Below are 24,491 nucleotides of genomic sequence, written 5' to 3' on the forward strand. Positions count from 1 at the left end.
GTTCAGATAAAGAAGGAGGGAGTAAGAGGAGGCGCAGCTTCACAGAGAGACTAGAAAGCTTGGAGGAGGAGGAGGAGGAGAAGGCCGGGACTCTGGCACAGCACCTGCAGCAACCCCTGCTGAGTGCCCGGGGAGGCCCCTTAGGACAGCGAGACAGGGTTTGAATGTGAGCTGAGCGTGTCTCTGTCTTCCTCAGGTGTCTCGGGGCGGAGAGGGAGAGACAGAGTCGGCTGTCAGTCAACACAACAAGGAGCAGGCTGAGGGCAAACGCCACGCTGAGTGTGGATGAGTGTGTGTTTGGATGATATCATGCACAAACTGTGCGGATGTACACGTGAAAGCGCGGCGGGGTTTCCGTACAAATATTTATTTTTACATTTTAACTGTATGAAAAGAGAGAAAAGTAGGTGAAGGAAGTAAGAGCTGCGACTTGAAACCTCTATGGTGGGTTTCATATCTAAACTGTCAAAAATAGAAGGTAAAAAGTTCCAAAAACAGGTTCTACAGCCTGGAGTGACACGCTTTGTCTAGGAACAAAACAGTTACCGCTTTAACAATAAACTGCAGTGTAAGACCGGACAGTTAATAAACCCTCAAGAGGTGGATTTCCAGGTGATTTTTAAAAAAAAAGCCATATTTCACAAAACTGCAATAAAAACCCTTTTTTGGCTTTTTTTGATGCTATGGCTATGTGCTCGTAACTGGTTCCCTCAGGCAGATGCAGCAGCCGCCACAAGAGGTGTTATTGCATTGCATAAAATTAGCAAAAAATGCAATGTAAATTTAAATATGCAATTATTAAATATAATTATTCCTAGCTTTTTTCTCTAGATATTTTCCCTAGACTTTTAAAAATAAATTTTTAAATCTAATTTCTTGCAATTTGTGGAACATTTTTGACTGATGAATAAATATATAAATAATTAAATAAATAATTAAACAAGGCATACAAGTCTAGGTAAAGTAATTAAAATTATAATATTTATGTAACATGGCATTAAATATGTACTTGTGATAATTATAAAAATAATTTTCCCTTCCTTTTTTCTCTTCTCTTTTTCCTAGCTTTTTAAAAACCTAATTTTCTAAATCTACTAATTTCTTGCAATTTTTGGAACATTTCTCACTAAGTTGCTCATTGCCTTTTTCCCCATGTTTCTGAAAGAATAACCAATTAACTCAGTTTTCAAATGTCTGAATACCTGTGAAAAGCGTCTCAAAGCAGCACAAGAAAAGTGATGTGACTACAGATTTCAAAGGGTTAAAGATTTCTTAAAATGATTGACAGAGAATGGCACTTAATATAAACAACAACTCAAATTATGAGATGTGTTTCACACAACAAAAATGTGTCCGGTACAAATCAAATTTCTGTTTTTTGTTTTTTTTAAAAGTCTGTTTATACGAGTCAACATTTCAAAAAGTTTAAAAACATTCGCTTGACAGTTGGATGAAATCACAGCTCTGCTTTGCGTCTCCGTGCTACAGAGTCGTCCACACTCTGTCCTGCTGTCAATCACCCATCAGCCGCCCTGTCACCGCTGCTGGTGACGCTAATGCAGCCTGACGTTTGTGTACAAACACAAACGTGTGCGAGAGGAAGCGGCGAGCCCACGAGCTCCAGGGGCGCGTATCAGGGTCGGGGTCAATGTCACTTTCTTTTCAGCAAATCATAGTGATGGGTCGCTTTCCCGAATTTGAAGACAGAAAAGCTCTCCGCTCGATAATGAAGCCGCTGAGAACAAATACCACAGGGAGATAATTGGGAATGATCTGTCGTTAGTAAAGTGGTTGCAATTTAAATTGACATTTTGGAATTGATTGTATTGAGCCGACCCCCGACACATGAACTCGTGCAGGCTGCAGTCCGAAGCTCTAAAGATGCAGCAGAGAGAGAAAAAGAGCCAGTCGCTGTGTATATATCTGTGCGTGTGTGTGTGTGTGTGTGTGTGTGTGAAGGGTAATCATACAGCTCAGAGGGCACACAGCACCACTGAGTGGCCAGCTGCCTTCTGTGTTTGAATTAAGAGTGTTTCTGAGTGTGTGTGTGTGTGTGTAAGTATGCACAAAAGACTGAGCGTGTGCACCGGAGAGAGTTTCTGTTCCAGTGTCTAAACCTGCAGATGTGTTTAAGAGGCTGAGTAGTGAGATGATGATCACAACAACAGAATTATTTATGTTCTGTTGCAGGCCACTTCAAGCTGCCAAAATATGCATGAGTGGCCACTACGTTACCCTCAGAGCCCGCGACCAACACACAGACCCAAAAATGTGTGCGTACGTGTGTATTTGGCAGCGGGTGGTCAAGCTTTTTATTTCTTTCTCAAAATGATAATGAATCCACATGTTTAATGTGTAAACGGGCGCTGCTGAATCCTCAAAAGCAAAATCAAAAGAAGTACGGCTCTCCAATCAACACCGCCAGATGGAAAAGTTGCAACTTCAGCAGAGGAAGGGCGTCTACCCAAAACATCCGACCATTAATGAATAATTTAACTGGAGGGCTTCGTTTTAGACCAGTTCTTTGAGGACCAGTACCTGCATGACTCAGCTGCTATTAAGCAAACAAGTCATTTACATCACTTTTACGCTCCAAAAAGATGTCAGTTTGCAAATTCACTTTAACGCCACTAATTTTTTGGGCGCATGAAAATGGGTAAAGAAGTTCTGCTGTGAAGCCCGGTCAGACGGCTCTTTCAACACAGCCAAACTTATTTGCATCTACTGTCGATGTGAACTGAGTTACCACCGGAGTACTTCCAGTCTTACACACAGCTGATGCACAGAGCCCTGCTTCCCCTCGCCAAAGGCAGACCACGCTGGATAGTTTGCAGTGCACTTTATGCAGGTCCGCTGCAGCACACTGACCACTGATGGTGCAGCTACATGACTGCAGCGGCCGGGCGGCTCCCGTTCATATATGTGCCCTGCGTCACTCACAGCCTCCAACCAGCCATCACAGCTTCTCTGCAGAGATATGCTCAACTTTCTCATTCAGTTTGTTTTTTTGAGCATGCAGTGCCTTTGAGGTTATTCTGGAGAATATTCTGGAGAGTTACTGGCATCGTTCTGGCTTGAGGCAATGATGATATACGTACATTTGTGTAAAGTAAGCATATTTGTCCACTCCCATTTTACTACTAAAAACTTGAAAAATAACCCTTTAAGTTACATTTAGAACAGAAAAAAAGATGTGCGAATTATAGTTAACTATGGACAGTCATGCATTTTAATCACAATTAAATATTTTAATCAATTGACAGCCCTAATAAATCTATCTATCTATCTATATATATACACACACACACACAAACATATATATATACAGTATATATATATATATATATATATATATATGTATATGCCAAATTGGAAGAAATTCCATGACCCTCTTGAGCTATTGCATTTCTGAGAATAAGACAGATGAAGTTACAGTGGCCTTGACCTTGGACTTGATACCACCAAAATCTAATCGGTTCATCATTGACTCCAAGTGGATGTTTGTGCCAAATTCGAAGATATTCCCTCAAGGCGTTCCTGAGATATTGCGGTCAGGAGAATGGGACAGACCTGCCACGGCTGTCGCTGGCGGGGAGGCATGAAAAGTGGAGAGGACGGTGCAGAGATACATTTGTGTAACTGGGACATACTGAGCACAGAGCCAGTGGCAAATAGCAACAGTATGACTGCAGCGGCCTCGGCACAAAGGGTTAAAGGGCCCTGCTGGGGATGATGGGAGAAGGAGCAGAGGCTGAGCTGACACTGGGAGGTGGAGAGAGAAGGAGAGCGACGTACACGGTTACTGTGCTGACTCAAGAGACCTGAGAGTGACGACAATAATCACCTCTCGGCTCTAACGAGGTAAACGGTCGAGAACAAGGTCAGCGAGCGGAAAAACACCGCCGCCCGCTCCCTGCTGCTGCATGCTGATGGCGGCTGGGCGATTACGCTGGTACTCCACTTGTGATTAGGAATTGTGTTGGGTACTATTTGATGACAAAGCTCTGCTACTCAAAATAACAACAAAAGAAAGCAGTGAAGAAGTTGCCACCGGTTGACTCCGGAAGGGTCCAGCAGCGAAGCCTCAGCTGGAGACGGAAAACTCTTTGGTACATTTGAGTCCGCCTCTCAGAGGAGAGATTTTCAGTCTCCTTGATATCAGCGGGGTGATTCATTCACTTCATCGTATCCCAGCCGCCCACACACCCGCCCACCCAGACTTGGCCCAGGGCGGGCAGCCTGCTGGTACCCCCTCTTTTAATGCCTCTGCCCCGACAAAACGACGCCTCCCCTCTGTTCAAACAGCCGGCGAAGCAAAATAAATCACTAATCGTTTTAAACACACAGCCGTGCTAACACGCCGCAAAGTGGGGTGAATTAAGATTATTTGATGAGTTTTTAATAATTAATCTCAAAGGAGGATGACATTTCTCCAGAGTGCTTATGAGCTCGCCTGGTGCTGATTCACGTCTGCGGTCATTACTGCCCATTGTTCTGAGCGAACGTGTCATCCAGTGCAACTGTGTGCTCTCCGATGTGCTTTTACTTTTTGGAGAACAATGAGCTCTGTGGCACAAAGGAATAAGATGTCAGGCTTTGGACACACAGAAACTATCTGTAGCAGAGATGCAAAATATTACCAACATGTCGTCTGTATCCGCAGCTGGTTGCAATCTGCAATCCTCGGAGCTTGATGCCATTAAATCCCCCTAAATCTCACACAATGGACTTTTAAACATCCTGAGGGGCTCTAGCGAGTTTTAAGGACTGTCCACACCAAAAACGAACAATAACTATCAATATATCATTTCAAAAATTGTTCTAATAGTCCGCCTCAAAACTACAGAGGAAAACCATTTCATCGGGATCAATTTCGGAGCGATTTAATGAGCAATAGAAACATCCGATCAAAATCCATCCGAATTTAGAAGGCGCCATGTAACACCTGCAAACGTAATAACAGCCCACAAACGTGATAAACCACAAACGTAATACAAATCTGCAGCTTTTAATGTAATTATCCCACAAACGTAATAGCAGTTGCCGACTGCAAACATCATACGAATTTACCTGCAAATTTCCAGAAAGACATCTATATGACGACCACTTTGTGTTGCTTGGCCTGCCTGTGTTTTAGTGCATACAAACATATTGTTAACCCGTAACTTTATCTCTTAACATTTGATTAAGGTCTGAATTATGACTCTTGTATTTTATCTCTGCTTCTGTCTGTTGTCATTGCTTGTTGCTGCTCTGCATGTTATGGTTAGATGTGTGTCTTTGCTTCATGATGTGTGCACAGCTGTCAGTGCTAAAATGGCTCGCGTTTTGTCTTGGAAGTTCCCGTTTGTTGCAGCGGTTGCTGTCTTTACGGTGTCCTGCTGTTGTTGGTATGTGGATTTTATTATTTTAAAGGCTTCAAAACATCTTGCAAAAGGACTGCAGGTAGAAAATGAGCCTGATGGCGAACACTGGCACATTCACAGAAATGTTGATAGATGAGCATTGTCTTAAATAAAATAGAAATGAAAATGCAGAGAGAATAATCCTAAATAATCCTGATAATCCTAAAGGTGAAATGTTTGATAAAACAAACTGTCTTATAAAGACGCTATAAGAGGGATGATTTTTGGGATGCAATCTAGCTCACCCCCAGAATCAGAGACAGCAAGTTTTAGTTATTATTATTAACGAGGTTGTTTCTCTACGCAAAATACAGCTGTAACAAGTCAAAAATATCCATTTTCCTAAACTGCCAACAGCTACATCAGAGTGGCACCACTGTTTGTAGAATATTATTGTTGGACCTTTATGTCTGTGCTGTGGCCTGTTGATTTCACTGGTTATGACGATATTTTTGTGAATTGCTGAAAAAAGCAAAATGAATCTCAGCTGTTTTCTGGTTTATATGCTCTTTCATTAATTTGTACCACAAAATTTACGCTCACTGCAGCCCTGATAAAGTGTTTTTTTTGAATATTCGGACTATATTAGGAGTCAGTGAGGGTGCTAAAGCCTCATATTTCAGATGAACAGCGAAAATGCATTTTGCATAGAAAAGGAGATTTGTAAAAGGACTGAACTCAAAGCGCTTTCACACCACATGTCACGTTCACCCATTCACACACACATTCACACACACATTCACACTCTGATGGCCGAGGCTACCATACATGATGCCACCTGCTACTCAGTACCTTTCATACACACTCAACACTTTGACATGTTGACTGAGGAGTCGGGGATCGAACCGCTGACTGTCCGATTAGAGGACGACCCGCTCTACCTCTGAGCTACAGCCACTGAATGAGGCGGCTGTTTTACAGTTGCCATGGAGACGAGGGATGACTAAGTAACTCTTCAACATGCACACAGCACGTGAAAACAGAGATAATCTTCTGTCTGAAGACTCAAGAGTGTTTTTCTTGAGACATTTTTGGGCGCACACTGCCAGCACCAGGGACTCTCTCCCCACTGAGACCAGCCGTGCAACTAAAAATATATCTAAGCACTCAGGTTGGATCTAAGTGCCCATCAGAGAGCACAAACGTTTTAATATTAGCTGTCAGCAGCACAGATATGCCGGGGACGTACAGTCTCAGGGGACGCAGAATTTTCTGGGACATCAGGCCTCGGCGATGACTATAAGAAGGTTAAGGCAAGTTTTTATAAGAAGTAAACACCGAAGCCGGTGAACGTGTGGTCAACGCTGCAGAGGAAGAATTGAGAAAATCTTTTGATGTATCCGTCAAAACGAAAAAGAAACTCCTGTAGGTCCCACAACAAAGAGCCGGGATCCCACAGCAGGTTAGAGGAGCTGAGTGTTGTCTCACAAACCTGACAGCTTTATCAATGCGCCCTGACCTCCTTCTTTTTCCAGGATTTGAAGTTACATCAAAACATTATGTCTCTCTTGTTTTGCCCACACTGCAGAACTCACCGCTGCACAGAAATACTTGGCTGAATAGGACATTAAATCCTCGTTTTTCCCTTTATTTTGGTAAATTATATATTAGAGCACATTTAATTCTCCAAGACACACTCACACAGATGTAACCTCTGTAAGTTAAGTCCCACTTTCACATGCACCTTTGTTGAACCGCTGCAGATCACGGCTTCATAAACAACATCAACTATTCAGAAAACATAAACAAACTTTCATTTTCCTTTTGAAGCAGCTCGGTAAACCAGCTGGGTGAGAGATGGTGCACAAAGTCCGACTTCAAAAATAGCCACAGCCGCAGTAATATTTCCGTGACAAATATGTCCCAGTGTGCAATCTAAAAAAATAAAATAAATAAATATATAATAAATAAAAAGTTGCATTTTTATGATAGCTCTTTTAGTTTCCTCCACCCGGCAGTTTGGACTTATGTAGCCAAGAAATATTTCATTCAGGTCACGATTACTTCAAAGGGTGCTCGCTTTAGCAGCAGCCAAGTTTTAAATTAAAAACATGACAGTTTGAGTGGAAAAAAAAGATACATTTTCATTGCATTTTCAAAAATATTTTAGAAATTTCACATTCTCAAGGGATTTTCCAGCCCTGGAAAAAAAACATTCAACTAAGAGGGAACATTCAATTAGTATAACATTCAGAAAAAAAAAGTTTTTCATAAATGCTCTGACTCTGAAAGGAAAAAAAAGATAAGGAAACATTAACGTAATTACATCTTTGAAATTTTGTTAAAAAATTATTGTAGTTTTTAAGCACTTTTTTCCAGGTCATTTCTTTCTCTTATTTTAACTTTGTTTTTCATTTTATCCCTTTTCTCTTTTTACATATTTTTCTCTCTGTTTTTAAGAAGCTATAGGGAAAAATGTCTAAGGAAAAAATAACAAAACTAAAGAAACAGTATCATAATTACATAATCAAAATTATATAGCACAATTATTATCATTTTTAAGCACTCTTTCCAGGTCATTTCCCTGTTTTTTTCCACTAATTTCTTGCTAATTTTTGGGGCAGTTTCTTCTTTCTGCCTTCTTCCCATGTTTTTGAAAGAAATCAACACATTTCACTCAGGTTTTTAGGGGTTAAAAGCCATGATTCAGCATAAGGAGCTGAAGCTGAGGTGCAGCCGGACAGCTGGACGTGAATATGTGAGCGCTTTTTATTGTCGCCGACGTTTAATGCATCTACTTTGCGGCCGGCGGACTGTCGTGGGGGTATCGCTCTCTGCTAGTGCTGCAGATAACGGGATGGCACCACCTTCATCTGTCCCCGCGGGGAACGTTGCACCGAGAGAGAGAGAGAGGAAGTACCGAGAGCGAGATTAAGACACAGAGAAAAAGTCGGGAATGAAGAAGAGCAAACAATTTCCACGATAATTAGCATCCCTCTCCTCCCCCGCATCACAAACAATGCGGCGCCCAAAAGCAAACAGGGACAAGGCTGCGAGCTCGCTAACTTTAGGTCTACTCATGTGTGCTAAATCAGTGGCAGGCAGCACACACATCAAAAAAAAGACTGAGCTGTGGGATTAAGAGCAAGTCAGAGGGAGTGGTGGGAGGCTGGGAGGAAAGAAAACAGAGAGGGGAGGGAGGAGAAGATGGAACAAGGGAGACTGACAGAGGGAGGGAGGGAGGTGAGGGACAGAGGAGACGAAGTGGAGAGGAGGAAAACAGCAGAAAGGGGAGATGGAGAGCTGAAGATGAAAGGAGATTGAGAGCGCGAGAGGGAGGGAAAGAGAGGCGGAGGGAGGCGAGGGATTGAGGGATTGAGGGGGAGAATAAGGGAACGTAAAAAATGATGAGTGAAGGAGGGGCAGAAAGCAGAGATGACGGAGGAGAGGAGGACAAAACAGAGGAGATGTAAAGAGAAAAGAAAGAGAGGGGGTGATAAAGATGCAGGGGGGACAGAGATCGAGCGTTGTTGTGTTTATGGATCGCCGTGATGCCTGCTCGCCGCACACAGCAGGCGCAGGTTGCACGCTCCGGATGCTGACACGCAAACCTGCAAACGCTGACACGTGTGTATAAACATGCCAGCATCATGAGCGACTGCAGGCTCGGCATTTGTATGCGAGGTGGAGCCTTTACAGCTGAAGAGCATCCAAAATAAAGCTCGGCGTGGAGGGGGATTTATTCAGACCGTGCTGAAACATACGGTTATTGAACATGAATGGGAGAAAAAATAAAAGAGGATCTTTCAAATCAGCACCATCAAATCTCTTGAGACTTGAGAAAGTCGGCAATTCTTTATTTCTTTTTTTTAACTTTTCCTTTTTACTAATTTTCAGGTGATTTTATCAAATTTTAATTTTTTTAATTAATTAATTTATTTATTTATTTTTACTAATTTTTAGGTAATTTTCTCTCTATTTCTAAAAAAGAGAAGGAAAAAATGTAAAGGGAAGGAAGAAAAAAGCTACGGAAACATCAGAAAAATTACGTACTTAAAATAATGTTATAAATTTAACCTTTAAACTCCAAGTAAATTAATGAGATTTCTTTCGAAAACATGACAAAAAGGTAATGAGTAAATTGGAAAGAAATGTTTCTCAAATTGCAAGAAATTATTGGAGTTAGAAAATTATTTGAAAAAAAAAAAACTACGGACAAATGTCTACGGATAAACTATACTTATGATTATAATTACAAATTTAAAATATGTTAAAGAATTTTAAAATATTTCCCAGGTTATTTCATTGTCTTATTTTAACTTTCTTGTTCTTTTTATCCCTTTTTTTTCTTTTTACCAATTCTCAAGACATTTTCTCTCCGTTTCTAAAAACACATAGGGAAAAATGTATTGTATATATCATCATAATTAACATTTAAAATTATTTTTTAAAATTTCTATATTTCTAAGCACTTTTTTCCCTGTTTTTTGTTTCCATTAATTTTCAGGTATTTTTCTTGCACTTTAAATTAATAGGCTCGGCATCTGTATGCAGAGGGAGCGAGGTGAGGTTTTTACAGCTGAATAGCATCCAAAATAAACCTCGGCGTGGAGGGGAGATTTGTTCAGTCGATGCTGAAACATACGGTTATTGAACATGACTTTTGAAAGAAAAAGAGAATCTTTCAAATCAGCACCATCAAATCTCTCCGCCCGTACATGCCGGCCGGATCAATAAAAGCAGTATGACTCGAGAAAGCCTGCAATTCTTTCAAGACGTTGCAGAGACGAGGAGACGAAAACGTCCTACATTTCTCCCCTGGGTCTTATGTATGCGCACAGAAAAACATACACACATGCATTCACACATGCATGGAAAACACTTGCACACCCAATTTTTGTTTCATTGTTGCAATCGATAACACATTACAGCAGCTGCTGAAGAAGAAGAAAAAGAAGAAGAAGAAGAAGAAGAAGAAGAAGAAAAAAAGGATTCATCACAGCTCAACACATGCAGCCCGACCAGAAAAAACAAAAAAAACACCAGCGTGTCCATCATAACAAAGTAGCGTGTTGCTCTGACAGGAAACCCTGAATTCTCATTAAGATCCCAAGGTTTCTAAACATTTCAGCTACTGTATGTCAGCGTGAACCACAAGGACATGGGCGCAAAGCCAAAACAAACCAATCATTGCCCCATCTCGTTTTCATCATATGGACTCGTGGGTTTAGACATCTGACTCACTGCTGAATACACAGAATACTATGATATGATAAAAGCAACTCGACAGCTAAAAATCTCTTTTTATTATTTATTTTATTTTATCTATTTGCGCACATGTCCGCAGAGACATGTTTAACCCCTAACATCCCAGATCAAGTTGTCGCACTGAATGGGCGGACCTCGTTCAGAGCCAACGGGACACAAGACTCTGATGCAAATTCAAAAAATGCACTGCAGGAACTGTATGATGCCATCAGCAGCAACATGCGCAGCAACCACGTAGAATCTTCATAATCACTGCTGATTTTAATCAACTCATCCTTCAACTCCAAAGATGTAGCAGGATCAAGCACAAATTGTAGAATAATATATCTGCCTTGTACTTTGTAGACTAGAAAGTAACATCTAAAGTTGGCCATTCATCGACACCTATCTTTAGTGTAACTAATGACAACACAAACTGCAGGCTCAAAGTCGGTGATAAACATTTCAAATGGAGTGATGCGACTGTTTTCTTGTTACTGTGGTGTTGCTAAAACTGAGCTCAGTAACCTATAAAGTCAATTTTATGCACAAAGGCCACATGTGAAGATCTTAAGAAAGCAGCCTAATTTTGACCGGCTGTATTCTCGTTCAGCTGTCAGCTGTGAGTTGTCGTTAGACTGAAGACTGTAAATCGTGGTTGTATGGACACAGTGGCAGACCGACACAATTCAAATCAACCGGTTTAGCTTATTGTAACCACTCAGTAATGAGACGAGGCAGGATTAAAACGGTGAAATACTGACCCCTATTCGGTTGGTAATTACAATTAGGTCCTTTAAATGGGGAACAAATTTCCGAGAAATCCTGGAGCACACATTCACATTTCGGAGCCGTGTGATTTTTGCTACACCTCCCTGTTTACTTGGTTTATGACTGTGCTCGTGTAAATAAATAAATAAAACAGCAGGAGTTGCACGTGTGTGCATATGTGTGCATTCGCCCTCACGTGCCGACAGCTAAGCAGCTCCTATAAACCAGCGAGCTGCAGCGCTTCCTCACAGTAACGACCGGTGCACAGGCACAGCAGAGCAGCGCTGGTGATCCATCAGCGCGGTTCACACCACATCACGAACACACACAGAAACGTCGAAGGCGACTGCCGCCACTTTAACACATCTGTGGTGCGGAGTAAGTGAATTGACAGAAGGGAGAGGGGAGGGGGAGCTGCTCACCTGAAGAACGTGACAAAGAACTGCACCAGATCCATGAAGTTACTGTGCTGCGAGAAGGCGATCTGCAGAGAGAGAGGACAACAGACCGGGTCAGAGATTGTGCTTTAATAAGGGAGATTTTACAGCAGGGGGGGGTCAGCATTATACACTCATAAACATGCAGGCTTTGGACTGCAGTCGACCTTGTGGGTGTGACAAAAGGCGCACAAATGAGCGGGAGAGATAATGCAGTCACAGTGGCAGTCAGAGCATATGTATGTGTTGTATATTGTGGATAATATATGTAGATTTTTGACAATCTGTGACTTAACTCGCATATTTTAAAGTGTGCGGTGGTGCACAAATTAATGGACCGTCATGAAAACTTATTCAACATGAACGTGTCTGAATGTCATCATGTATAATAGTAAGTGCATGAATGTATGATTCATCCATGGTGGAGGTTTTATGTACTTTCAGAGGCCTCAGAGTCCTTCACTGTCTGTATGCGGGCATGTGAGGAGGCTCCAGGCTGTCTGAGGGTGAAGATGCTGCAAGATCAAGACCTTGTAGATTATTTATTATTTTATTTCATTTTATATTATTTAACCTTTACTTAGCCAGGTTGGTCCTACTGAGATTAAGAATCTCGTTTTCAAGGCATACCCGGCTGAGACAGTCAGCAGTGAAGACACAAAGGGAGACAAAATACTAATTCACACACTAAAATCTGCATTAAAAGAGAACTAGCTGTGAGTCAAAAGAGAGCTTTTCGGGAGTCAGTTGTACAAACCAGGCAGGCTAAAAACATCCACATCCTACGGACTCTGCTCTAAGTCTTATATTTTAGATTTAAAAACCTTTAACGACACCAGCTCCTTCAGTTTCAAGTCATTCTGCAACTAATTCCAGGCTGAGGATGCAGAAAACAAACGCCCTTTTCCCAATTTCTGTCCGAGCATTTGGGACCGACAGTATAAAGCGGTCCTGAGAACGCAATGAGTACTGTCCTAAATTCAACTAAAATGAATATCTGACACAGGTAAATGATTTACCTATGTGCTCTTTAGCAGATTAGCAGCTAAATTAAGTTGTATTGACTCTTTATTTTATTACTCGTCAAAATAAAGAGAGTACAGGTTTTTTCTACATTAATTTGGCGGTTTTGGAAGGATCCCAACAGATAAAGACACTGGGCGAGTAAAGAATAAAATATATCTATATCTTACCCAGTGTGCCTCTTGACAGGATCATAAAACAAGAGAAAACTGTACTAAAATGAATATTTGACATAAGTAAATGAATTAAATAAGTGCTGTTTAGCAGATTGTTTTGTAGTTTTTTGAGATATTTTTGGGGCTATTTTTGTCTTTATTTTTGATAGGACTGCTTAACCGTGAAATGGGAGAAAGAGGGCATGACATGCAGCAAAGAGCTGAGGCCAGAATCGAACCTGCGGCTGCTGCAGCGAGGACAAATCCTCTGCACATGTGACGCCCGCTCTACTACCCGAGCCTCCGGGCGCCCTGACACTAATTTACTGTGATTTAATTAAGGCGAATTAACTCTTTCTTTAATTATTCATCAGAGTGGCAACTGACAAGAGTACAAGTTTTTTCTGCCTCAATGATGGTGTAAAGATAAGGGATATCTAAGGGTTTTTTATCTTTACGGTGCTCACATCTCCTTACTCACAACCACTGGGAGGTTCCCAGTCTCTCTGCTTATCTGTGCTCCAGACTGCACGCCTGTCAGAGCAACAACACACCAGCAGACGGTCCTCTCAGCTGCCCACAGACTGCGTACAAAAAAAACGAAATTCCTGCACATGTGGGCAGAAACATCACGATGTAATCATCACAAGAGCAATTGTACTAACGATATCCTGTCTTAATCAAGGTTGCCAGGGGTAACACTGGCAGTGCCATACCACCTCCCCACCCTCCACACCTCCCTCCTCCGCCTCCTCCTCCTCTTTACTCTTACGCCTACAAACCCCCCCAAAAAATGCCACACAATGACTTCCTGCAGCAACACAACACTGCCTCTCTCTGGCCACATCGGGGTCCTGCACCTCCTCCTGCCTGCGGTACAATTCCCCTCACACCTTTCCTCCGAGGTGACACCCTGGACCAGAACTTATCAGCCCTCCTGCTTATTATTCCTCAGCAAAGCACGGATTTGCATACAATTCCAGAAAAAAGGAGCAAGAGGAAGAAGAAAAAAAATACAAAAGCTGGGAAACCCAGCTGTGTGCATGTCAGGATGAGTCTGTGAATGCCTAATATGTGTTTAAGAGCTATAATACATGCACAGGAGGGTCGGGATGTGTGTACATTTTCAGCGACTTTACACAAGAGCAAGTAGAGGGCCAAAGGCATTGGCCGCTGTGGTGAGATGACGGGGGGGTGTGAGTGTTTTGTGGACGGCCCGGGGTCTAATTTACTCTTGTAGTCAGCACCATCTGGCTCGCTAATGTGTTGCTGTTGATTACTGTTGAGCGCCGAATCCTCAGTGTGATCATTTTCCTCCAGACTGTTGAACACAGACGAGAAGTTCAGGGTGCCAAAACACCCAGAGAGAAACTTTTTGAAAGATGTCAGCAGTGTGGGTCTCAGCGGGTGACCGACAGCAGAGAGGATTTACTGTGTGATTCCCCGGGTACGGCGGGGGACGGCGTTAATATCAATCGGGGTACAAACAAACTGTGAGCTTTTGCCAAGGATCCTTTACTTTTCAAAACTGTAAAACCTGGTTCAACATCACTTTTCATGTGCTGCGCCCTGATGCCTTTTTACAAGCTATTTAAATTGGTTTAATTTCTTTAAAAGACGTGAAAGAATTGGCAAAAAGTGCCCAACAAATTGGAAGAAATGAATAAAAGATATTAAAGAAAATTTAAAAAAGGGGGGGTTTATTATTAGAAAATTATCAAAAAAGGAAAGATGTCCAGATAATTACATTCATAATTATTTGTTTAAAATTATGTTAAAGAAAAAAAAACTGCAATTTTTTTCAGGGAATTTTCTTCTTTTTTTCAGTTTTTCCTTATTTTCAGGTAATATTCTTGTAACTTGTTTTTTTTTTTAATTTTTTGATTAATTTTGGGCCATGTGTTGTTAAGTTGCTCACTGCCTCTTTCTCGTGTTTTTGAAAGATCTCAAACTTTTCTGCTCAGGTTTCAAAGGAATAAACAGTCGTTTATTCTACCAAATGTCTTTCTAAAGCCATTTCGGGGGGTATTTCAAGATCTTCATATGTTTGTCTCTTTAAAAGGCAATTTTTTTCAACCAAATTTTTACAAATTTTGTGGCTTAATGACTCATGCAAACAACGATTTTGACACAGGTTAAATGGAGCAGCCGGCTGCATTGTAACCCCTCAGTGCATGTGCGCACAGTCAATTTGCATCCGCTAAAAGTGCTTGTTTTTGCCACTTTTTGCCCTTTATTGTCTCGCATTAGTTTTTTAATGATTTAGACAACTCTAGTACCAGGTCATCTTTAAGATCTTTAGGATGTTAATAATGCTATTTATGTATTTTTTTAAAACTCAATTCTTATTTACATTTTGATTTGATGTCATAATTATGTTATTTGATCCACACCATTTGTCTTCAACACATTGCTGCTGCTTTTTCTAGCTCTTTAAACACTGTTTTAATATTAATAAAGCTCTCAAGGCTCAATTAGGTTTTTAAAAAAATGTCAAAAAATAGTGAAAAAGTACCATCAAAAGTTCCTAGATCTGAAACTGAGGTAAAACTTAAAATCCAATAATCAGATATCCAACCCAATATCAGATTTATAGTGATATAAAACCGAAAAAAGCAGGAAATCCTCACATCTGCGAGCCTGGAAGCAGCCTGTTCATGTAATTATGCTCAGTGAGTGACTCTGGAACGACTAATCTACTCATCACTTCAGCGTTTCTCCTTACGAGGTGGCACAAAAATATGTTTAAGATAAAAACCGTTGACATAAACTGTCAGAAAAACTATATTCTTTGATTAAAAAGAAAAAAAAATCCTAATACTTGTCACTCACTTTAATGACATTAATATCCAACATATTCTGAAGCAGCTGCTTCAACATAAGCAGGATTTAAAAAAGAGAATAAAAAAAGTCTTCTCTGTACCTCCACAAAGCACTACAGAGCAATTTTTGGAAATTATTCAGAGTTTTTTAAAAAGCCAATCAGATGCTCGCAATTAGGGATGAATGGTTTGGAGGGAATACTTTACTTCCTGCGCTCATGAATGTAAATGGGAGGTAAAAATGAAAGGATTAAAGAAAAAAACGAGTGCAGATTGTGTGAAACTGAGTGGCGGGGATTCTTTTGAGAGCAAAGCTGAGTATTATCACAGGAGCCGCGTCAGCCGGAGTACTGAAACCCCGCTCGCTTTGTGACGGCGCCCCAACAAAGCCATCCAGCGATTAGAGAACCATATAGTGCTTCTCTTTTCTAACGACACAACAGTGAACTTGAAGGACAACGCAAACTTCCTCCAAAAAAAAGCAATGACAGGTGCTTCCGCATCATGCCGTCAACTCCGTTTTGAAAAATACAAGCAGGAAGTCTCACAGAGAAGATGTGCGATAACAGTTATTGCAGCGGCTAATCTCGAGTGTCAGCCGTGTGCTGTGCTTTGTCACCAAAGGCAGGCTGATGGCGGCGGCGGGAGGCCCCCGGGTGCCGCTCTCGTTAGCCCAGCAGAGGGTGACTCTTCAGGGGCCGCGAAGGATCTCGCAGCGGGGCCTGTCAGCCTGCCGCCGGGCATTAAGACTGCGAAATATTCCGCCTTTAATGGCTTCTGACAGCCGCTTGAACTACATTGGAGTTTTGAGTGTCGTTGTCAGCGCGAGGGAGAGACGCTCAACAGGTTTCACGAAAAAGAGGAAAAGTGAGGTTTAAATGTGGCGGAGCTGGAATATGTGTGTGAGATTGTGTGTTTGTCAATGTTCAGTTCTGTATTAAAGAATATTTCCTTGAGGGAAAACTGGTTGAGCCACCAATAAAAAGCAGATTCATGTGTTATTTTTTATATATTTATAATACTTTCCGCATTTTTAGGCATGTTAGCAGGGCGGCTGTACGACAGTGATTCTCAACTTACAGCACACAAGCCGAATCTGGCCCCCCAACCAATTTCTAATTCACATTAAAAACAGTGACGAACATCCAAAAATTCAAGAAATGTGCTTGAATCCTAGAAACATCCTAAAATCTCATTAAAGTCTTAAAATCCCTGAAATGTGCTAACATACTAGAAACCCTTGAGAAGTGCTAAAATCCTAAAAGTGTCCCAAAGTTCCATAAATGTCTTCAAACCCTTGAGATGTGCTAAAACTCAAAACTCAATGTCATGAAATCCTAGAAATATCCTAAAACCCTAGAAACATCTTAAAATCCTAGAAACGTCTTAAAATCCTAGAAACGTCCAAAATTCCTACAAATGTCGGAAATTTTTAGAAATGTCCAAAAAAAACGTCCCAAATCCTAGAAAAGTCCTTAAATCCTCGGAATCTCCAAAAATTCCTAGAAACATGTATGGGGCTGCTGTGACTGGCACTCGTCATTTTGCAAAAGTTGCCCCAAGCAAAGCAATTTGAGTATCTAGAGTAATTTTACCTTTCTTTAACGTAAAATCATTTGTTACTATACATTTTCCACGTTTATTTGTATGCATAATTCCTTTTTTTTTTACTTGGTCTGCATGAAATGTAATGCACTGCTTAAATACTAAGTAGCTGGCTGATTTGAGGTCATACCCTCCGCAGCAGCACGCTGGCAGAACTGCTCCGTTTGTGTTTCCTCACCTCCCTGTGATCAGTATCAAAACGCACCCATCAGGCAGCCATGCGTGGCCCAGATAAACACTACACAAGTCCACACAGATCCGCCGCGCGGCCCAGCCAGCTGATAGCTACAGCTGCTGCTACTCCACAGCGGGGTTTTAAATTGGAGGCTGTTCTAATCTCTACCATATCATGACATGTTCACTAAGGCACGGAACAGGAGATCACAGCTCTTTAATGTAATTAGTCTGGGATTTGCGTTTCATTACAAACATCATTAAATTCAGATCCATTCTTCATCAGGAGAGGGAAAAAAAGAGGGGTGGGAGAGCTCCTCGCTGACTAATCGCGGTGCAACTGATTTTGCTTTGATGCTGCGAGCTGCTCAACGGTGATGAAGTCATCACAGAATCCGCTTTGACCATTGTGAAGGATCTTTTTTTTGGTGGGTTAAAATCATTATATCGCTGTGTTTTGTTTTCTGCAAAACAACTGTGCTTTTCGGAAGTTTGATATTTTCTATCCAAAATTGTTATCAGTGTTTATACACATTTTCACAATAAATTTCCATGACTTTGAAACTAATTTTAAAGACCAAACATTCATGATTATATAATAGCTTTATTATATAAAGTAGATTACAACTGAATATTCAAATATGACACATATGACTGAGGGACTGTTTGTTATTTATGCGAGAAAAAGGGGTGGTGGAAAAAAGGGAAAAGCATATCAAATGTAAAAATGTTTTAAGCACTAGGGAGGACTTATATTTTTTATTTTGTTTTTTGCTTGAATTTTTTTTGGCAATTTAGTTTTTTAAAAGATTTTTTGGCAATTTTTAAAAAGTTTTTGGTGATTTTTAAAGACAGCATTTGCCAACAATTTGACTATTTTCTTTTTCTTCGAATCTCGACCTCTGGTGTGAAAGGCACACATTCTCCAAAAATCCTCCAAAATGATTCCACTCATCATAGCCAGAAACTGTAAAAAAGCAGAAATCATTGTGGGATTTTCAAATTTCTGACAGTCCTTGAACGCATTATGTGCACCTCTAGAAACTGATTTCCGTGACTTTCCCAAAACTTTGGGGAAATTTCCAAACATTAACAGGCCTGTTAATTTCTATTTGCAAATTCCATGATTTTTCCAGGTTTTTCATGACCGTACTGACAGATGCTGCTGAATGCAACAAGTGAACTCAATGCAAAGGTGCAAAAAACAAACTCTCCTGCAGACGGTATGCACGCTGTTCTAACGCCACTTCCGACCACGTGAAAGCAAACAGAAGCAACCTTGAGGTGGTGTGTCAGAGCCCAAGCATGAGAGAGCGAGCTCTGTGTAGCTGCACGCCAAAGCCGGGACAGAGAGAGGGAGAGAGAGAGGGCTTAGCTTGCACACAGCCCACTCTGAATGCAGCATGTGTTTCAACTTAACATTCCACTTTGCCCTTGCTCTTTCTCGGCTGCTGTTTATGAACCGTTTTCCAACACTCCGATCTCCGCCTGCCAAAACAGGAGTACCAACCGCCTACGAGTGCGCACACACACATCCCAATGCCAAACTGCAGTAGACCACTGAAGGCGAGGAGAGTAAAAACAGGCAACAAAAGAAAAATGAAGGGCTGTTATTAAGAAGAAATGGTGAAAAAAAATGATTTTTTTAAAGACGAGGAGAAAGAGACAAGCGGAAATTGTTACCTCGCTGACGAAGGTAAAGCTCCATGAGTGCAAGGAAGACAAATGACACGCTAGCAGACCTGCGCGCTTTAGTTTCAAGGACAGGGGTGATCTCCTATATGATCCCACCCAGCAAGACAGAAGGTGAGGTGGACCAGAGGAGGCTGAGAGGAGGGGAGGGCTCCTCTCTCCACTCAGCTCTGCTCTGTGTTGTGCCGTGGAGCTGCACTGGAGATCTCCTGAGGCTAGCTGGCAGCAGCTGGAGTTCTGAAGCTGAGAGAACTAAAAGCTCTCACAAGGCAGGACATGGGAGATGGAGGCAGGATTTTTTCTCCCCTGCAGGAGGAGGAGGAGGAGGAGGAGGAGGGCAGAGGGGGGGAAGGAGCTGTGCACGGGGCAAACCAGTCAAATCACTTCCAGAAGTGATCGGGGAGGCACACAGGCGGGCAGGCTGAGCAGAGTGCACACAATCCAGGCCCAGAGCACCTCGCGCTCCCAAACAAGCTGCAGCCAATCCTGGCAGCGCATGCATTCACTGCAACTAGGATATGGAGTTTACTGCATCCTCCACCATGCAGCAAAAACACCCCAAAACTAACTGCATAAGCATGTATGATCAAAACGTACTTAAAAAACAGCATTTGAGCAGTTTCACTAACAGCTACACACGTGTCAGCATGTCGATTATCGTAGAAAATTGTCGGGCGCAAACCTCGTATCTTTACATTTCACTATTTTCATTTTTTTTTTCCATAAATTAATTCTATCAGCCCCCTCTACCTCCATCAGTCAGTTTTACCATTTCTCAACCAATGAAATTTATTCTAAAAAAATTGTGACTAAACCTGTATCCACTGGATCCTTTTTAAAAATCCTTTTTCTAATTCCTGATCATTTTGGAGATAGGAGGTTTGCACCTGACAGCAGCGATATGAAAGTATGTAAATATCACCACAAATAATTGTATGAAGATGTATGATTCACATGTTGATGGTTTGGGTATTGTTGAGGACCTTAGAGTCCCTCATTGACTCCAGGGTGTACGAATGTTAAGATACTGCAAGAGCAAGGCCTTGTAGATGTTTAGACTACAATGAAAGACGCGGCTGTATGACGTGTAAAATGTGCTTTTTAAGGATGACTGATTCTTCTGTTTCGTTAGGTTTTCTGGTGTTTCTTTGTCCATGTACGTGCTGTGCCAAGAGCCTCTCAGATCCGACTCATGTTGTCATTAAACTCGTGTATTCACGTAAGATCAAATGTGGCTTGAGGTTATCTATTATTCATCAAGATAAAGACTTGACCAAGAGTACAAGTTCTATCTACATCAGTTTGGCGTTTTTGTTGGCAGGATCCCAACAGAGAGCGACACTGGGTGAATAAAGAAAAAACTCTTTCTCTTTTCATTATCTTACCCAGTGTGCCGTTTGACGGGATTATAGAACAAGAGGAAATTGCACTAAATCAAATATTTGACACAAGTAAAAGTTAATCAAATAAGTGCTGTGAAGCGGACTGTTAAGGTCACGAAGGTAGTGGACTAAACTCTTACTTCCCTCTTCTGGTGCACTGTGTAATAGTAACGCAGGAGTGCGGTCTGCCTGAATCAGGAGAGAAAAGTTTCTTCTACATCACTGATACAACGTTTACTGCATGTGTTATATTCTACTCCACCTTTAGTGGTACATGTAGTGACGTATTTGAGTAGCGCAGTTGTTTGATCAGAGTTACAACTGATTAATTATTAACAAATCAAGCTCACAACAACTCCTTTTACACTGCCTGCTCAAGATGTCATGTTGCCTCGCTGTTCTGAATAAAAGGTAAAATCGCGGAACAGGAGGACAGAGTTGTATCACGTTAAAGTACAAACAGCCGCATTGATATGTCAAAGGATCAGCCGGCAGGATGGGACTATGAGCGAGGTGTCTGTGATATTTTGCCGCCGCCGCTGTGAGAGTTTTAAAAGGAGAAAGCAGTAGTTGGCGGCTAACTCAATGGAGGAGAACTCCATACTAATTGAAAATGTCCACAAATTGGGAAACAATAAGGTCCAGGAGGTCCTTCACCTCCAAGCAAAATAATAAAGAAAAGGAGAAAACCCTCAAAAAGCATAATAGGTCCCCTTTAAACTGATTGTGTGTAGCGCACAGCATGCACCACCAGAGCTCAGTCTCTGGTCTGTACTGGTGAAACAGGCAGCTGAGCTTAAAGACAATGTGACAGCTAGTGAAAAAGTTATAGGTCTGTAAACAGCCGGCGGTACAGGAACTTTCTGGGCGGGGTTTGCGGGGATGACCATCACTGATTGGTCAAACACAAACAGCGCTGCTGCTTCAACTCATGTACCACTTAAGAGATAAAACAAGGAAGTATTCTATTATGGATTTAGGAGGGGAGAACGTTTTGTCTTTGTTTGATAATATTACAAGCAAAGTTAGAATTAGGTGTCGGCTTCTTGACTCTTTAGAAAAAGAGAAAAACAGAGAGGTTGCTTCAGCAGGCTGAGAGAGAGAGAGATAGCGCTGCGGTGCTGTGAGAAAGCAAAATAAAAGAAAATGAGAGAAATAAAATGTTATCTTCTGATTGTTTCACAGCAGTTACCTTCTAAAGAATGAATAAATAACTATCAAACACTCAACACATGATTTACTGTGGAGGCAGATGCTCTTAGTTTCATGTTCCTCCTCTGAATTTCATTCATTACATCCAACTTGCTGCAGTAAATGCTGTCGCAGTGAGACAAAACCTTTGCTGTTTCTTCTTCTAACGAGTTCTTCAGATTAAACAGGCAGGTAAACTGAACAGTAGCCTGCACCTCTGCAACCACCAGCAGCCCTTTTTCCACAATGCTGCTTTCTAATACGTCAGCAGACTAATTTCCATAATCTTGTCTTTAGGCCGTGGTGGAAACACAGATAACAAGAAACCTGAAGGAACGTTAAAGTTCCTTGAAACTCACTTTTTGGGACTACAAGTCCCGAGAACTTTTGAATCCAACCCACGACCCTTTGCTGCACGTCATCCGCCTGTTCCCCTTTACAGGCTATAGGTTTCCTATTGGAATAAAGTCATAAAAAGCCAATAAAATAATATTAAAATAATGAAATAAACCGCATTAAACACCTAAAATTCCTGGAAAATGGTTACTTTTTAATTACTATTTCTTTTCTGGTGTTGCCCCATGGGATTAACTAGAACGTCCAAATAACAACTTCATCAATAGTCTTGCCTTTTTGCTGTCCTTTAAAATCAGCCTTCATTTCCTAATAAAAAGTTCATTGGTTTGCACCTGACATTGATCTCTGTCCAATGCTCTGTTCCAGTAACACTAATAGCCCTACAATAAATCCTGCCTTCACACAGGTTTTTAAACTGTTTCAGAGACAAGTTGACTGAAATTTATGGTCATTTTAAAGGCTGTAAGGTTGTAGCACTGTTGGATATTATGTTATTAAGTGATAATATATCAGGAAAGGAAGTGAAAGGAGTATTAACCCACAAAATGATGATTTGTGTATAAATTCCTCACCCTGTGTTATGTTGAATTCATGAATAAAATGTTGTTTTTCTTACATGCCCCCATGGTGAACGAAGAATCCAAAAGCAGAGAAAACGCTTGATAATTGAAGTCATAGGGGTCCGTATTTAACAAGAGCAAAACTATATAAAACAGCTGTTCACGATCCAATCATACGCTCAGTACTGAGACTGCCGGTGAGCGTTTGTGAACAGATGTTTTGATGTAGTTTTGCTGTTGTTAGACCCCTCTGACTTCAATTTATCCAGAGTTTCCTCTGCTTTTGGATTCACTGGAGGCCCGCGAGGGAAAAGTTTTCTCCACAAATGCTGCGTAACTCAGGTGATTTACACACAAATGTTCATTTGGGAGGTGAAGTGTTACTTTAACCCTTTGAAACTTGGAACAACATCACTTTTCTTGTGCTTTTTTAAGATGCCTTTCAAAAGTATTTAAAACTTAAAACTAGAGCAAACTGGCGCAATTTCTTTCATAAACAAGGAAAAAATGCAATGAACAACTTGTTATGAAGTGTTCAACTAATTGCAGGAGATTAGTAGATTAAAAAATATTTTTTAAAAAGCTGAAGAAAAATTCTCATAATTGTAATAATAATTAATAAATTATAATAAATCTTTGTCAGGTCATTTCCCTGTTTTCCCTTTTCATTTAAAAAATAATAATTAAAAAAATAATTTTCTACTTTTAAATAATTTCTTGCTAATTTTTGGATCATTTTTTCTTTCGTGCCGTATTGCCAAATTTAAAAAAAAAAAAAAATCAAGCCAATTTCTCAGGTTTCAAAGTTAACCCTTTGTAACCTGGAAGGACATCAGTTTTCTAGTGCTGTGTTTAGAGGCCTTTCGCATTTAAAACTTTGAAACCTAAGAAAATTGTTTTGATTGATTTTGAAAACATGGCTAAAAATGGCAATCAGAAATATGGCAAGAGATGTCTCGCAAATTGCAAGAAATTAAGACCAAAAAAAGAGCTTAAATTTAGTTTGAGTTACAGAGAAAGAACTTCTGAAAAATATTTTAAAAATATTACAGTTTTTCTGAATTTTTTCTACATATTTTGTATTTTTTTAAATTTATTTATTATTTATTTTATTCACCTACTGGTGAATTTTTTTTTATTTACATTTTTTAATTATGCTTTTGTAACTTGTAATATCTTCCTTAAAAAAAAATCAACTTGCTAAAGTTTCAAAGGGTTAAGGACACCAGCAAGCCCATCAGAAACCTTTAGTATAAACTGAGTTCACAATGTAAGCTGAGTCAGGTGACAGCAACTCAGAACAGCAGGCATATGGATGGCGTGTGGAGAACTTATTTTGACCATGCTTTACTGGTGACTGCCAACATTTACATTCTGCCATTTTGCCCGCCAACTTCTCAGTTTATAGAGCAGAAAAGTGGCCTGTAAATTAGACAAGCTGACCAGTCACAGTGAAAATTGACCGCAGATTTGCTGCACTTTGATCCAAAATACGTGATGCTATGAATGCATGTATACATGTTTATTTATTTGCAGAGGATGCACATAAAAGCAGATTAAGAGACCTGGTGTGCAACTTTGTAAATGCTTTTATTTAAGATGCATAAATACATGCATTCTCAGCTTCCTCTAAGTGCTTTCAGAATATTTAGGACAACTTAGGCCTTTTTCCATTAGCACTCATGCTGTACTTGAGCAAATTCTGCTTTAATCACATTTCATGCTCTTAT

General features: G+C 40.7%; 1 protein-coding gene across 2 annotated transcripts in view; it reads right to left on the bottom strand.

Moving 5' to 3' along the window:
* atrn (attractin) overlaps positions 1 to 24,491 on the bottom strand; it is a 203,256-nt gene that overhangs the window by 85,968 nt on the left and 92,797 nt on the right. The window contains exon 25 of one of the 2 annotated variants that reach the window (XM_088087328.1): positions 11,786 to 11,847. In XM_088087328.1, the coding sequence (XP_087943454.1) occupies positions 11,786 to 11,847 (62 nt within the window). Of the gene's footprint in view, positions 1 to 11,785; positions 11,848 to 14,838; positions 18,547 to 24,491 lie in introns of those variants that run through there. The other variant, XM_088087329.1, reaches the window with a different exon arrangement.

The sequence above is a fragment of the Plectropomus leopardus genome, chromosome 14 (assembly GCF_026936395.1).
Source record: "Plectropomus leopardus strain MGB_pleo_1.0 chromosome 14, ASM2693639v1, whole genome shotgun sequence".
Classification (NCBI taxonomy): domain Eukaryota; kingdom Metazoa; phylum Chordata; class Actinopteri; order Perciformes; family Serranidae; genus Plectropomus; species Plectropomus leopardus.